General features: G+C 57.3%; 1 protein-coding gene across 1 annotated transcript in view; it reads left to right on the top strand.

Annotated features, from left to right (window-relative positions):
- Cfap46 (cilia and flagella associated protein 46) overlaps positions 1-13,873 on the top strand; it is a 92,169-nt gene that overhangs the window by 24,974 nt on the left and 53,322 nt on the right. The window contains exons 21-28 of the mRNA XM_048791457.1: positions 455-562; positions 1,090-1,256; positions 4,594-4,725; positions 5,165-5,327; positions 8,525-8,612; positions 10,819-10,957; positions 11,110-11,293; positions 12,703-13,017. Of these exons, the coding sequence (XP_048647414.1) occupies positions 455-562; positions 1,090-1,256; positions 4,594-4,725; positions 5,165-5,327; positions 8,525-8,612; positions 10,819-10,957; positions 11,110-11,293; positions 12,703-13,017 (1,296 nt within the window). The remainder of the gene's footprint in view (positions 1-454; positions 563-1,089; positions 1,257-4,593; positions 4,726-5,164; positions 5,328-8,524; positions 8,613-10,818; positions 10,958-11,109; positions 11,294-12,702; positions 13,018-13,873) is intronic.

Genomic DNA, 13,873 nt, shown 5'->3' with positions numbered 1-13,873 from the left:
CGGGCCAGAACAACCCTGCTTCCACAGACAGAGCCTATGGGGCCCCATCACTGGGGACAGCAGGGAAGGAGCCAGGAGAGGAGGCAGGAGGGATATTTGAGTGAAGCGTCCAGATGGGAGCCTGGGGAGGGCTGTACAGCCAGAGGCAGGAGGAGCCCCCGCCTGGGCAGCTGCTGCCCCAGGCCCTTCAGCCTCCACCTTAGCCCCTTCCCCGAGCAGGAGACAGCACTGCCTGGCCTGCTCTGGCCTGCACAGCCTCAGCCTGCTCATTACTTGGGAAGCAACCTGGAGGCAGATGGATACAATGTAGCCTCAGGCAAAATGACTGTGTATTTCCCGGGATGACTGTTGCCATGAAACTCGCCTTGAAATTCAGGAACACTCCAGGTCCTGCCTGCCCGCCCTCCCCAGTGCCTCAGGCTTACGGACACTCAGAGCCCCTTGCTTTCCACAGAGCACCAACGAGGACATCAGCTCTGTGACTAGAGTCCTCGTAGCTCTGGAGATGTACTCCTGCAACGGGCTGGGCCTCATGGACTTCGCCGTGCCCCCCCTGGCCCAGGTGGGTGTCATGGTGTCCTAGAGCCTGACAGCTCAGTGCAGAGAGGGACTAGGAAGCCAGCCTCAGAGGGTCTTGCCTGGGGCTGCAGAACTCAAGCCCACCCACTTTCTTACCACGGCACTCTCCCACAGAACGCTGTGGGCCCCTCCAAGCCCACAGCCCCGGCTGCTGTCTGGAGTGGTCCTTTGTCTTGGTGTGCCTCTGGGCCTCCACCCTGGCCAAGCTCTCTGCACACGGCAGAGGCATCTGTGGGGACCTGCACACTGCACTGGGACAGCAGCTACCACGTGTCGGGGACAGCAGCGTGGCCAGTGTGGTGTCCACAGTGCAGTGGTGTTTGCCGATCACAGAGGTGTCTGGAATGGCTATGCCGAATGACCTAAGCGTAGCAAACGCTTGGCCGTGTCCAGACCTCAGAATCCCCTGGCTTTCCAGGCTGGCAGCAGACTCACTGCTGTGAGCCACAGCCTGTGGGAGTCATGGTCACCCACGTGACACCCCTCTCTCTGGTCCTCCCTTCTGGGAAGGTGGTGAAAATGGCCTCCGAGTGCCGCTGGTCAGAGCCCTTGGTGGAGCTGCAGACGCTGACCAGGCTGACCCACTTTGCCTATGCGGCCCATGATCATGAGATCACCATGACCTGCGGTCAGATGGCCACACAGTTGGGCATCAAGTACCTGAGGGTGTTCGGTCCGTAAGTAACCTCCGTAATGACATTCTATCGGTGACATAGGCAGGAGCAAGGCCCCCAGAGAAGCCAGGTGCATGAGCAGGTATCAGGATATGGACCAGGGTGTGGGCACATGAGCATGTTGAGTTAAGATGGCTGCCGTGGGCTTGGCGGGGCCCCAGGTCATCCTGTGAGTTTCCACCCAGGCCTGCCCTCGTGCATAGATGGCCTCCACCTCCTGTCTCCCCGTCCCACGGAGCTCCCCACAGAGCTCCCCACAAAGCTCAGTGTCAAGAGGGACCCTGAGGCCAGGTGAGACCCGCTGCCTATGGGCATGGTGGGCATAGAGCAGGGGGTGTCAGTCCAGACTGCTGGGACCAAGGACTACCAAGGAGGGAGGCCCCTGCTCCTGTTCTGCTCCAAGGCTGGAAGACAGCTCAGGACACAGCTTGCAGACAGCACCTCCTCCCTGCGTGCTCACAGGCACAAGGCCAGGCGGCCCTCGGATCCCATCTGCAGCTCCACCCCATGTCCTCCAGGCCACCCACAGACCCGCCTCCTGGCACGTCCCCTGGGGTCATGTGAGTTTGGGCCACCAAGGGGGTTTGGATCAACGGTCTTCCATGGCCAGCAGAGACAGCCTTGTGAAGGTCGCTCTGAAGACACTAGGATATGCCTGAACCAGTCAGGTCATGATGGAAGGAGCATGGGTAGAATCAGTGACACTGACCTTCCACCTGCCCGCTCCCGCCTTGTCTCCCACAGGACCTGCCCCCACATACCCTGGGCACCTCCCTTCCCCTCTATTGCTTCTGTATTCTCATTTGGAATGGCAATCACTGGGGCCTGACTGTCCCCTTTCTGAATATGAGGGGTTCGTGGGCTGCTGCAGAGTCCTGCCCTCAGGGCCTTCCTGAGCTACAACCCTGAGGCTGGGAGGAGCCCTCTGTGGCTGGATTCAGGAGAACCTCCAAGGGCTTGTGTCCCTGGCCTGGGCCCCGTCTGCCAGTCTCATCTTTCAGGTCCTCCTGGCTCTCGTGGCCTGGTCGGGTCAGCCCATGTGGGCAAGAGTTGAGAGCTTGACCAAATTCTCACAAGGGTGAGCTTGGGCAACGTGTGGTCCTGCTCAGAGGGCATCTTGGGGGCCACATCCACACCCCCAGTGAGGACCTTCACTGACCCCTTGCCTCTGTGGTCCAGGGCCTCCCACACTCCCAGGTGCACAGACGTGGACAGAGCAAGGTGACAAGCAACCTTGTGACCGGCATCCCATGGAGGGCTGCTCTTAGTGGGCAGGGGTCCTGTTTCACACTGCAGACGAGGAGACTGGGGCAGACAGAGGTTCATTCTCTCTGTTGGGCCACCCACTGGCATTGAGGCAGAGCCGGCATTTGACCTGGGAGTTGGGTTCTGAGAACCCCCACCTCAGGGCGAGGCTGGCGTGTGCGCAGGCGCCATGACCTACCTACGAATGGCATGAGAAGAGGAGAGGTCAGAGACTAAGCTGCCGTCTACACTGGGTCTTGGGCAGATCATTAGTGGACCACTGTCGCCCCCCCGTGGAGACTGGTGCCGGTGCTCACCACAGGACTTGCCCACTGCGGGGGGGTCTGGGAGGTGTGCTCCAGCAGCTGCGGGGGGGAGAGGCTTCAAGCCAAAGGAACGTGGTTCTAAATGGGAACAAGGCTTGGGAAGTACTGAACACCCAGGTGGTACGCAAAAGGCCTCCCACCTCCCCAGTTCTTGAATTCTGCAAAGGACACCTGACTGGAGCAGAACTCACACTGCCTGGTGGGATCCATGGAAACACAGAAGGGAACCGTGTTGGCAGCAGTGCCACAGGACGGGAAGAGAAGCCACAGCTTGTCCTCAGAGCTGTCGGGTCGCCCGTGCAGCAACCCCGTCTGAGTCGAGGGTAGTGTTGGTGTCCCTATGGCAACCAAGAGGTCTCCTGAACATGTGCCGGGAGACGTTGGAAAGACTCAGGAGAGTGGAGAGGAGCAGGAGCACAGGAGAGCAGGGAGCAGAGGGCAGCCTTGGCCCCTTAACCCTGCAGGAGCCAGTGCCCCTTTAGGGACCAGCAATGCCCCCAGGCAGACGCAGCTCTCCCAGTGCTCCCCCAGGACAGGCTCCATCAGCCACTGGGTTGCATCACGCAGACGCGGTCCAGCCCAGGTGCATCGGAGGGAGGTGTTCCTCAGTGGTGAAGCACAGCCGTGCACGCTACACAGCAGTAGCGGAGAGTTTAACAGCCCCCAGGAGAACAGAGTAGGAAAATCAGTAAGGGCACAGGTTCAAATATGCCCAAGGACAGATCTCACCTTGAGGACACTCCTAGGACACCCTATCCAGCAACTGCCTCAGAAAGACCACCCTGATTTCCAGGATGCCAGCGCACAGCATGGACCCGAGCCGTGCTCACCTCAAGTGTGTTCAGCTCCCTTGCCCTCATCACTCAGCCTCAGTTTCCCTTCCAGACCAGATTCCTACTGCAGGGCAGATCCTTGCAGGCCAAAGCCAGCGCCTTCCTCCTCTGTCTGCTTTAGGAAGGGCCAGGTGTGGCTGGCCTCCAGGACTCTGGTCCCTGAAAGAATCTCTCCAGGACCAGCCTGTTTCTCACAGGGTGAACTCTGAAGGGGTGAATGGCAAGGGTGTGCTCCCTGCAATGGTGGGGGCCACGCTTTAGTGTGTGTGATTGGCAGGTGCCCAGGCCACAGGAAATGCTCAGAGGGCTCTGAGTGGCTCTGCAGGAGGATGTCCCAGCTGAGCTGGGTGCAGAGAGCACCACCAGAGGAAGAGCTCATTTTGGCCCAGCACACACAGCCCGGCTGGACCTGCTGGCCCACTGCTGCCCACAGTTGGCCCCCAAATGAGTTAATGCCTTCAGTTCTGTGGATAACTAGGCTCAGACAGTTAATCCTGGTTTGGGGTCTCTCATAAGGTCACTCTCAAGAGTTAACAAGGCCCAGTCATGGAGAGCCCATTGACCAAAGCTGACTATCAGGCCCACGGCTCCCTCCACAGCCAGGTGTCCTGGTGATGCTCTCTACCCCAGCATGGCTGCCCAGCTCTCCCCGTGGCCTTTCCCCCTGTGGGTTCTGAGTGAACAACCAGGGCAAGTGTCCAAGACCCCAGCCACATGTGTGCTCCAGCCAATGGCAGGGCCCCGGAGGCCAGAGACCCTGGCCCCCAGCCAGTGGGGCACAACCCCGTGGCTGCTCCAATTCTGAGGGGGTGGGAGCTGCACACAGGAGGGAGGGAGGTGCCCCCATCTCAAGGGCCACAGGTGAGGCCACAGACTCCCAGGGAGGGACGCAGGCCTGCGACAGATGGCCTCCCTCCTCAAGCACTCTTGCCCCAGGGTGGAGACCCAGCTGGTGGCGGAGATGCTGTGCACAGCTACCTGCATCCAGGGCCGAAGCATCATGGAAAACCTGAAGGGGAGGAAGCAGCTGCGGCTGGTGGCCGCCAAGGCCTTTGTGGAGAGTGCCAGGTGTGCAGACAGCACCGCGCAGCCCGGGCACGGGGTGCCTGCTGGGGCACTGAAGCCCCAGGAGCAGCCAGGTGGTGCAGGGAGGACTGGGCCCCCCAACAAGGGGCCCAGGGATACCAGAGGCCACTGGCTGCCCTGAGTGATCCTGGGACCATCCATAGGAGCGCTGACCAGAGGCCCCTGAGTGGCCTGAGCAAGGCCAGGCCAGGCCTGGGCGCTCGAGGAGAGGTGGCCAGGAGACCACTGCTGCCCTGCTGTGCAGGGAGAACTGGCTGAGTGGGCTTTAGGCCTCGCTGAGGGGGGCACAAGCACCTGCAGAGTGGCACAGGGAACCCCACGCTCCCCCCACCCCCCGGGGAAGCAGTGCCCCCCTTGGGGAGGTGTGGTCAGCAACCTGCCGCCTGCGCCTGCTCCTTCTGGGTGTGGAATGTGCTTTCAGGTTTGGGGGCCTCGCAGGCAGCAGTGCCCTGGTGATGCTGGCCGCTCGTCACTGCTGGAATGCCTGGCTGCCGCTCCTGTCCTCAGCTGTCAACAGGAAGAAGGCCCAGGGGGCCGTCCAGAAGCTCATCGGCATCATCAACCAGACGGAGGCCAGGAAGCAGGTGGGCAGGGGTGTGGGCTAGCCTGAGGTCCCCAGGGTGGGGTGCCTGCCCAAGCCACTACCACAAGCTCAAGGTCCCCGCAGGCGGGCGCTGAGCTCGGAGCCCCTCGGGCCTCCCCCACACGGTGCTTTCCTCTGAAGCAGCTCTGTGGGGGTCGCCCTTGTTACCTTTGGGTGGCTATGCACAGATTGTCTCAGCCCTTCATGGACATCAGCCACACAGCGGTCCCCAAGCCTGAGAGCCACCCTGCCAGGGCCTTCCCCGAGGCTCTGCACTTCCTCTCCCTGGTCTTTGCTTCCGCCTGTCCTGCTGGTCTGAAGGGCTGAGCCAGATGGTGCCATTCCTCTGCGTCCAGACACTCTTCCCAGTGTGCTTCCGTCCCACTGGGTCAGCGCCAAGACTCACTAGAGATTTCACATCACTGCAAGATGCAGGTTGCCAGGGGACTGGTCTGCATGGTGTGTGTGGTACGCGTGTGATTATATTTGTGGCATGGAGCATGGAGACATGGTGTGTAGTGCCTGGCAGGTGACGGTGTCGGGCTTGTCCTGTATGGTGTGGGGTGTGTGCTCTGTGTGGCGTGGGTGTGTGGCATGGTTTGTGGCGTGTGTGGAGTGGACGGTGTGTGGTATGGGTGGAGTGGAATGAGTGCGTGGTGTGTGTGCTCTGGGGTGTATCTCGTCTTGCTGGCGCCCTTGGTGAGGGTGACGTGTGCAGTCTGGCTGTGGTTCCTGTGGTTTGTTACCAGTCGCATTTCCTGCTGCCCTTTCCCAGCCCCTCCCCTCCTCTCTGGCCTTCCTGTGGTCTACTTACAGCTGGCTCCCTGTGGTGGGGTGCTCAGCACCCCCAGGTTCCAAAGCTCCTCCCTCTCCCTCAGTCCCCTCCTCTCCTGCACTCCTACTTCCACGGGACCCATCACCACACACCTTCCCTCCCCCCCACCCTGCATCTTGCTCTATCTAGCTCCACGTACCACAGAGAATTTTGGGCCCTTGCCTTCATGAGTCTGGCTTTTCCACCTAGCATGGCGGGCTCCTGTTCTACCCATCTATCCGTAAATGCCATAATTTCTCTCTTCTTGATGGCTGAGTACAACTCCATTGTGCATGTAAACCACCTTCTCTGGGTCCATCCATCTGCTGACAAGCACCGGGGCGGTTCCATGGCTTGGCTATTGTGCACTGCGATAGACACTGAAGTAGCTGAATCACTGCCGTGTGCTGATGTAGCTCTTTCCAGATCCATACCGAGGAGTGGGACAGCCGGGTCACTGGTGGTTTCATTCCTAGCCTTTTGAGGAGTTTCCATCCTGCTTGCCAGAGTGGTCGCCCTGATTTGCAGTCTTCCCAAATATGTACAAGTGTATCCTTTTCCCCCTCATCCTCACCAGCATTTTTTAAATATTGCATTTGCAATTTATTATGTCACACAGACACTGCTCTAATTTTTAGAGTTATATGATTCATGTCAAAAATTAAGAGGAAAATATCAAAATTATTCTTTTTTGCATTGACCATTTTTTGCATTAGTCATTATTTTTTGGTGATACCACAATCACCTAGTATAATTTGCCTTCAGGCTGAGGAACTTCCTTTAGCATTTATTGCTGGTGATTAATACTTTCAATCTTTCATCTGAAAATACCTTTATTTTATCTTCATTCTTAAGGGCATTTTCTTTATATGTAGAATCCGGGTTGACGAGTTACCCTCTTTCAGCCCTTTTTTTTTTATTGTTCTTGATTTTAATTTGTTATATATGACAACAGAACGCATCACACTCGCCAGCATTGATTATCGTTTGTATTCTAGATGATTGCCATTCTGACTGGAGTGAGATGAAATCTCAATATAGTTTTTATCTGAAGTTCCCTGATTGCTAGAGATGTTGAACATTTTTTTCATGTATTTGTTGACCGTTTGTATTTCTTCCTTTGAGAAGTGTCTGTTTAGTTCTTTTGCCCATTTATTGATTGGGTTATTCAGTTTTTTGATGTGAAGTTTTGGGGGTTCTTTACATATTCTGGATATTAATCCCCCATTAGAAAAGTATCTGGCAAAGATTTCATCCTGTTCTGTCGGCTCTCTCCTCATGCTCTGAATCATTTCTTTTTCTGTGCAGAAGCTTTTAATTTGATGTCATCCCATTTATTGATTCTGGGTTTTATTTCTTGGGCTTTAGGGTCCCGTTGAGGGAGTCATTGTCTACGGTAACGTGTTGGATCACTGGTCTGTTTACTTCTAGCAGTAGCACAGCTTCTGGTCTAATTCCTGCATCTCTGATCCATTTTGAGTTAATTTTTGTGCAGAGTAAGAGCTAGGGATCTAATTTCATTCTTCTACATATTAATATCCAGCTTTCCAGCCACCATTTGTTAAAATGGCCATCTTTACTCCAACACTTATTTTGGCCCCTCTGTCGAGCATCAAATGACTGAAAGTCTGTATCTTCAGCTGCACTGGTCTCTGAGTCTGTCTGGTGTCTGGCTACAGTAGCTCTGCAGAGTAATATGACATCGAGTACCGTGAAGCCTCCGACATCGCTCTTCTTGTTTGGGACTGCTTTGGCTATTCTGTGTCTCTTATTCTTCCAAGTGAATTTTAGGACTGTTTTTTTCTAGTTCTGAGGAGAATATCATTGGTATTTTGATGAAGATTGCATTCAATCTGTAGGTGACTTTTGGTAGTGTGAACATTTTAGCAGTGTTAATTCTGCCTATACAAGAGCATGGGAGGTGTCTCTATCTTCTAAGTCTTCCTCAATCTCTTTCTTCAATGTTCTAATGTTTTCATTATAGATATTTTCCACTTTTGGGGTTAGATTTATTCTCATTTTTTGGAGGTTTTTGTAAATGGAATAGTTTTCCTAATTTCTTTTTTAGCAGATTCATCATTGGAGCATGGAAGGCTGTGGATTCATGAGTGTTGATCTTGTGTCCTGTGATGTGGCTGAATTCTTCTGTCAACTTCCATCTTCTGGTGGATATTTTTGGGTCTTCTAGATATAGGAGCATGTCATCAGCAAACAGAGAGGATTTAACTCTTCTGTTTCCTGTTTGCGTTTCTTTCACCTGCTTCTCTTGCCTGATTGCTGTGGCTGGAGCTCAGGACTGTGTGGAACAGGCCTGGAGAGGGTGGGCCTCTCCCAAAGCACACACCACAGTCCTCCAGAGTGTGCACCGTTTGTCTCTCCTGCAGGAGAAAGGAAACACGCTGCTGCTGCATCAGTGGCCCACGGCGGACTTCCAGAGCAGCAGGATGACAGCTGAGGGCCACTTTCTCCCAGGTTGGTGGGTGCGGGACTCCCATGCTCTGGGCGAGGGGAGGAAAGGATTTGGACGGTTCCGGTGTTCTGTGCCTTCAGAGCCCATGCCCCGTGCAGGAGGCTGCCTGGTCTCTGTGACTGCAGGCGTGTCTTTTCGGCACCTTCACAGTGACCCTACAGAGGCCCCGGGCTGTGCTCCAGCCTTCTCCAGGGCCACACCCTGCAAGTCCAGGGCCAGCACTGGCCTCCAGGTTACTCTGACAGATAAATCACACTTGCTATTAAATCGTGTGGAGATAGACTCCCAAAGAAGGGAAAGAAACACCTGACCTTAGATCATTAGAACGGCACTCTACGATTCCAGGTCCAGTTTACAGAGCAATTGGTTATCTCCTAAAAATGGTCCTCCCTCTCTGTCAAGAGACTTGGCCTGTGCTGGGTGGGTCTTCCAACCCTAGATAAGGAAGGTGGTCCCCAGCCTTGACCACTGTGGAGTCTACTTAGAGAGAAAATCGACTTAAAAATTTTAAAAATGTGTCTGTGGAGAATTAGATGTGAGCTGAGCACTGAGGCCCTGCAGAAAGGCTGTCTTCGAGTGCTGCATGAGGGAGTTGCAGAGAGCCCTGGAGCAGGAAGCAGCCAGGCCTGTGGGGGACCTCCTCCCCGGAAACCAACGGCAGATGAAAGGGCTATGGAGAAGGAAGTCTCAGCAGAACTGGGTATCACAGGCAACCTGTGGCCAGGGGCACACTTTCCCACAGATGCAGAAAATTGAAAAGGAAAGTATGGGAAATACTTTGCATCAACTTGGCAGCAGAACTGTCAGGTTCTGTGGCGCACAAATGCTTGCAATAGTAGGGATGGTGTGGCCCAAGACCCCATGGCCAGCTCCGCCCACTCAGCCCTCTTCCATGCTGAGACGCTGCTGGAGTGCAGCCTCCAGGTAGGTTGGTGGCAAGATCTCCACCCTGCACCTCCACTTGTTCAGCTGGCCATGCTTTAGGTGACAAATTCAAATAGTGGTTCCCAGCTTCAGAAGTGGACCACCTCCTGCAGCCACACTTGGGTCAGGAGAGGGCCAGCAGACCATGGACACCACTCTGGGCACTGCTACAGGGCCCTCTCTCAGCCGTGAGCATGTTCGGTTCTTGCCCCAGCACTCCTGCTCTGGAGAAATAAGAGAACCGCCTCAGAAAGAGAAGGAAGCTCCTTGCTCCCCACTTTGGCTGGGACCACCGGCAGTCTCGGCCCTGGGCATGGCTCAGGAGGGCCCAGCCCACTCTCAGCACCTTGCAGCCTGTCCCAAGTGGTGCTGGATCAGGCACTGGAAGGAAGGAGTTTCTGCTTCCCTTATTGTGATATTGTTTCTAAATGACAAGAAAAGTGCTGGCATCTCTGGAGAGGGACCAGGCGTGGAGGACTTCACCGTCTGAGAAGCTCCAGTGCCAGAGTGGACCTGGGTCTGGCCTGGTGTGGCCCAAAGCCACCCAGGTGACAGCTCGCAGAGGAAATGGCCAGCAGGGGGTGCAGGCTGCTCCAGAAGCCACTGCAACTAAGCCAGTTGGAGGAGGAGGGGCTGGACATCAAGGAGGACCCTGGAAGTGACAGGCTCCTCACCCAGCCACTGAGCTTCCAGGCCGGAAGGGTGGGCCTGCTGGGCCCTGAGCCTGCAGAGGGTGGGCAGCACATTAAGCCAGAGTGGTCTAGCTCACACAGTCTTACTGGGCCACTTCTGTGAGTGAGCGGGGACTGCAGGTGGGTCACAAATGCAGGGCACAAGCACCAAGTCAGCCATGACCTCAGGGGTGGACAAGGCTGCGTGCAGGTCCAACCTGGTCCATACTTGGGACGCATAAGATACCCACATCCTCGAGACGTGCTGCGTGACCTGAGTCCCACATGCTGACCTTTAATGCACGCACACTCCAGGCCGCTTCTGTTAGAGCAAGATCCCCCAGACCCACAGGAGAAAGCAGCAGAGACCAGATAGGGACACAGAATCCTGGTTCTATTGCATGGAGGGTACCTGGGTCAGTAGCAGGCAGCACTCCTCACATCTGTGCTGCAGGGCAAGTGCTGGCCTTCCAGCACCTGTGTAGTAAGGCTCCCAATCAGGGGGACTGTGAAGCGGTGGGAGGGTCCCGGGAGGTCAGAGGCCAGTGGGCGAGGGTTAGCAAGGAGCCAGGTAACCTGGCCCCTCTGAGGCCTCTGCTCTTCCCTGCCACAGGGGCCGAGGATGACCTCACGCTGCGTGCTGCCCTCTATGGCCTGCTCTTCCACAGCCACGCTGACCAGGATGACTGGGAGGGTGGCCTTAAGGTGCTGGATGAGGCTGCGCACGTGCTGCCGCGCACCGCCCACCGCCTGTGAGTGCCGGGCCCCTGCTGCCCAGGACGCCCTCCCAGAGGCCTCGGGCTCCCTCTGGCCTCCTGCCTGGGACAGGAGCACAGGCAGACTGAGCTCTGGGTGCCCGTGTATGTTTGGAGTTTCCCCGTGAACTTCCCTCTTCCTTCTTTAGCTTGATTTTCAAACACATGGTCATCGTGAAAGCCAAACTTGGCCAGAATTTTACTATGGAAATTCAGAAGTTCAAGGACGAAAGTGAGGACTACTTGGCCCACCTGTGGCACCGTCTGGCCCTGAACTCAAAGACCGTGTGTGGGCAGCTGACCTGCTACGAGAATGCAATCAAGGCACTGCAGGTCAGTCCCACCCAGGCCCCACCTGGGCACACGAGGAGGAGCCCCACAACTGGGACTTGCTGGCCAGGCCTTTGGAGGGAGCCGCCACGGGAGGCCTCCCTTCTGCCGAGAGTCTGGCTGGCCCTCCAGCCGCCCTTTCCAGCATGGGAGGACTGGTGAGGCCCCAAGGGGAGATGCCTCACTACCCTGGAGCCCCTACGGCCACAGCACCTGTATGCAGCCCTCCAGGACCCGCCCCCTTCCCACCCAACCCCAGAGGCATCCTGCATCCAGTGGGCCACTCTCCCCCACTGGCATCTGACCCTCCCCCACCCTACACCTGCAGGACCACACACACCTGCCCCTGGCATCTGACCCTCCCCCACCCCACACCTGCAGGACCACACACACCTGCCCCTGGCATCTGACCCTTCCCATCCTCCACCTGCAGGACCACACCCACCTGCCCCTGGCATCTGACCCTCCCCCACCCCACACCTGCAGGACCACACACACCTGCCCCTGGTCTCTGGTGTTACTCTACCATCACACACACCCAGGATGCACTGTCACTTTCCACCCTGGCCATGGAATTCATTGTCACCCCATGTGAGCAATTGTTCCTACCTAGTCCTTCTATCTGGTCCACTCCAATTTTTTCTCAGCTGCCCTCTGTGCTCTCCTGTCACTTGCTGTGGCGTAGCCCAGGCCTGCCACCTACTGCCCAATCAGCCTTTTCTTAGCTTGGCACAGGCCTCCCACCCCTGTTTGGAGTGCTCTCTTGGACACGCTCCCTGGCCTTCACTCATGCCCTCTTGATGACGCCTGTCCCTGGTGCCCATTGCCCCATCCTGAGAGCTGTGCACCCCAGTGGATGGCCCCCCAGCCAGGCGCCCGTGTGTCCACGCTCCACACCCGTGAGGGTGACTCCTGGGTGCCTGGCTGGCATTGCCCTCCCACGGGCCTTGTGGAATGAATACATGGGCACAGGTGGGTGCTCAGAGAATGCAGATCACGGGCAGCACAGCTGCAGATGTGAGTGATGCTGTTGGCTGGGCCATGGCAGAGGGCAAGGAGCCCTGGGGGAGCAGCTGTGTGCAGGCAAGATCACTGCCGCCAGATGGAGCTCAGGGCTGGGTGCTGCTGAGCCCTGGGGGGCCAGCCACACAGCTGCCGTCGAGCAGAGGTCATGGGCCCAGTGTTGTGCCAGGCCTTAGTCTGTGCACGTTCTCCTGCCACATACTGTCCATTCTGGAGCCACAAAACAAGTCTCAGTGGAAGAGGTCTCTGTGGTGACCGCAGCAGAATGAGTGTCAGGTGGTCCTCACAGTGACCGTTCCAGGCCGTCGGCTGGTTCTTCCCTGCCAGTGTCCCACATGCTGGAGCGGCAGTGTCGCACCTTTAGCCTGCTGTTCTGTCTCATCCCAAAGAAGCCGGAGAGTGAGTGGCAGAAGGTGGACTACATCCTGGAGTTCAGCCAGTGGCTCTGCTTCCATCAGTTTCCTCTCGAAGACGTGGTCCTCCACCTCAACTGGGCAGTGGAGATCCTGATGGTCATGAAACCCACCAGGGGTGACTCCGAGCTGGAGCCCGAGTGGGAGCCTGGGCTGGAAGGTGAGGGCGCCACGCCTGTCCGCCCTCCCTGCCCGCGCCTCCCTGCTCTCCCCTCGGGGTGCCAGGTCCTGGTGCAGCCGTGCCCAGTCCTCACTTGGGGAACTTGGCTTCGTGGTAAACACCAAGACCGTGCCCAGTGAAGGTCAGCTAGGAGATGGTCTGTGGGGGCAGGGGGGCCCTGACCACCGGTGACCATGCTCAGGGGAGGGGCAGGTGGCCTTGTCTCTCTGGGATCACAGACAGGCAGAGGTGCCATCCGCTCCTCGAGTCAGGAGGGCACCTCCTCTGCCCCACCATCCAGCCAGCTCCTGCCGGGCCTCTGGTTTCCTCCCCATGGGCTTCTAACTCCCAGGGCCCTGTCTGTGACGCGTGTGGGGGCCAAGGGGGGCTTTGGGTGAGGGAAGGTTTGCTGGGAGACACGGGGAGCCTTGCTTATAAACCCCACTGTCCGGGCACCAACCCAAGGACACTAGGGAACAGTTCCCTATGAGGAGTCCCAGGTCACCTTGCAGGCCTGCCATGACCCAACCTAAGCAGAAGGAGAGCTGAGGCCCTAGACACATGTGCAGGGACACAGGTGCAGCCTACAGTCTCCCTGGTGCTGGCCTGGTCAGGGCCACTGGCCTAGTGGCCACAGGCCTGAGCCTGCTGTCAGAATGGACAGTTCTTCTCAGAGACCCCAGGCCATGAGGGAAGTGGTCAGGACCGCAAGGAAAGCCGCAACTGTGGCTACCTGAAGGAGCCCTGAGTCCAGCCCAGGGATACTTCCCCAGTGAGCTGAGATGCACAGCGCTGCTACAGGGAGAGGTGAAGGGTGGCAGACCTCGGCCTCGACAGAGGGAGTGTCTTTCAGCAAGAGCAGCCCCAGGCCCAGGGCAGCTTGGCCCCAGGCTGTGTCCCAGGCAGCAGGCATGGGGTTGGCTGGCTCAGGCCGGGTTTTAGACACCTTCTGCTGCCTGCGACTTGCACAAGCCAGGGCCCCAGACC

This window comes from Marmota marmota, unplaced genomic scaffold (genome assembly GCF_001458135.2).
Source record: "Marmota marmota marmota unplaced genomic scaffold, marMar, whole genome shotgun sequence".
In the NCBI taxonomy this organism is placed as follows: domain Eukaryota; kingdom Metazoa; phylum Chordata; class Mammalia; order Rodentia; family Sciuridae; genus Marmota; species Marmota marmota.
The sequence above is the reverse complement of the archived record's forward strand: the minus strand, read 5'-3'. Positions and strand labels throughout refer to the sequence as shown.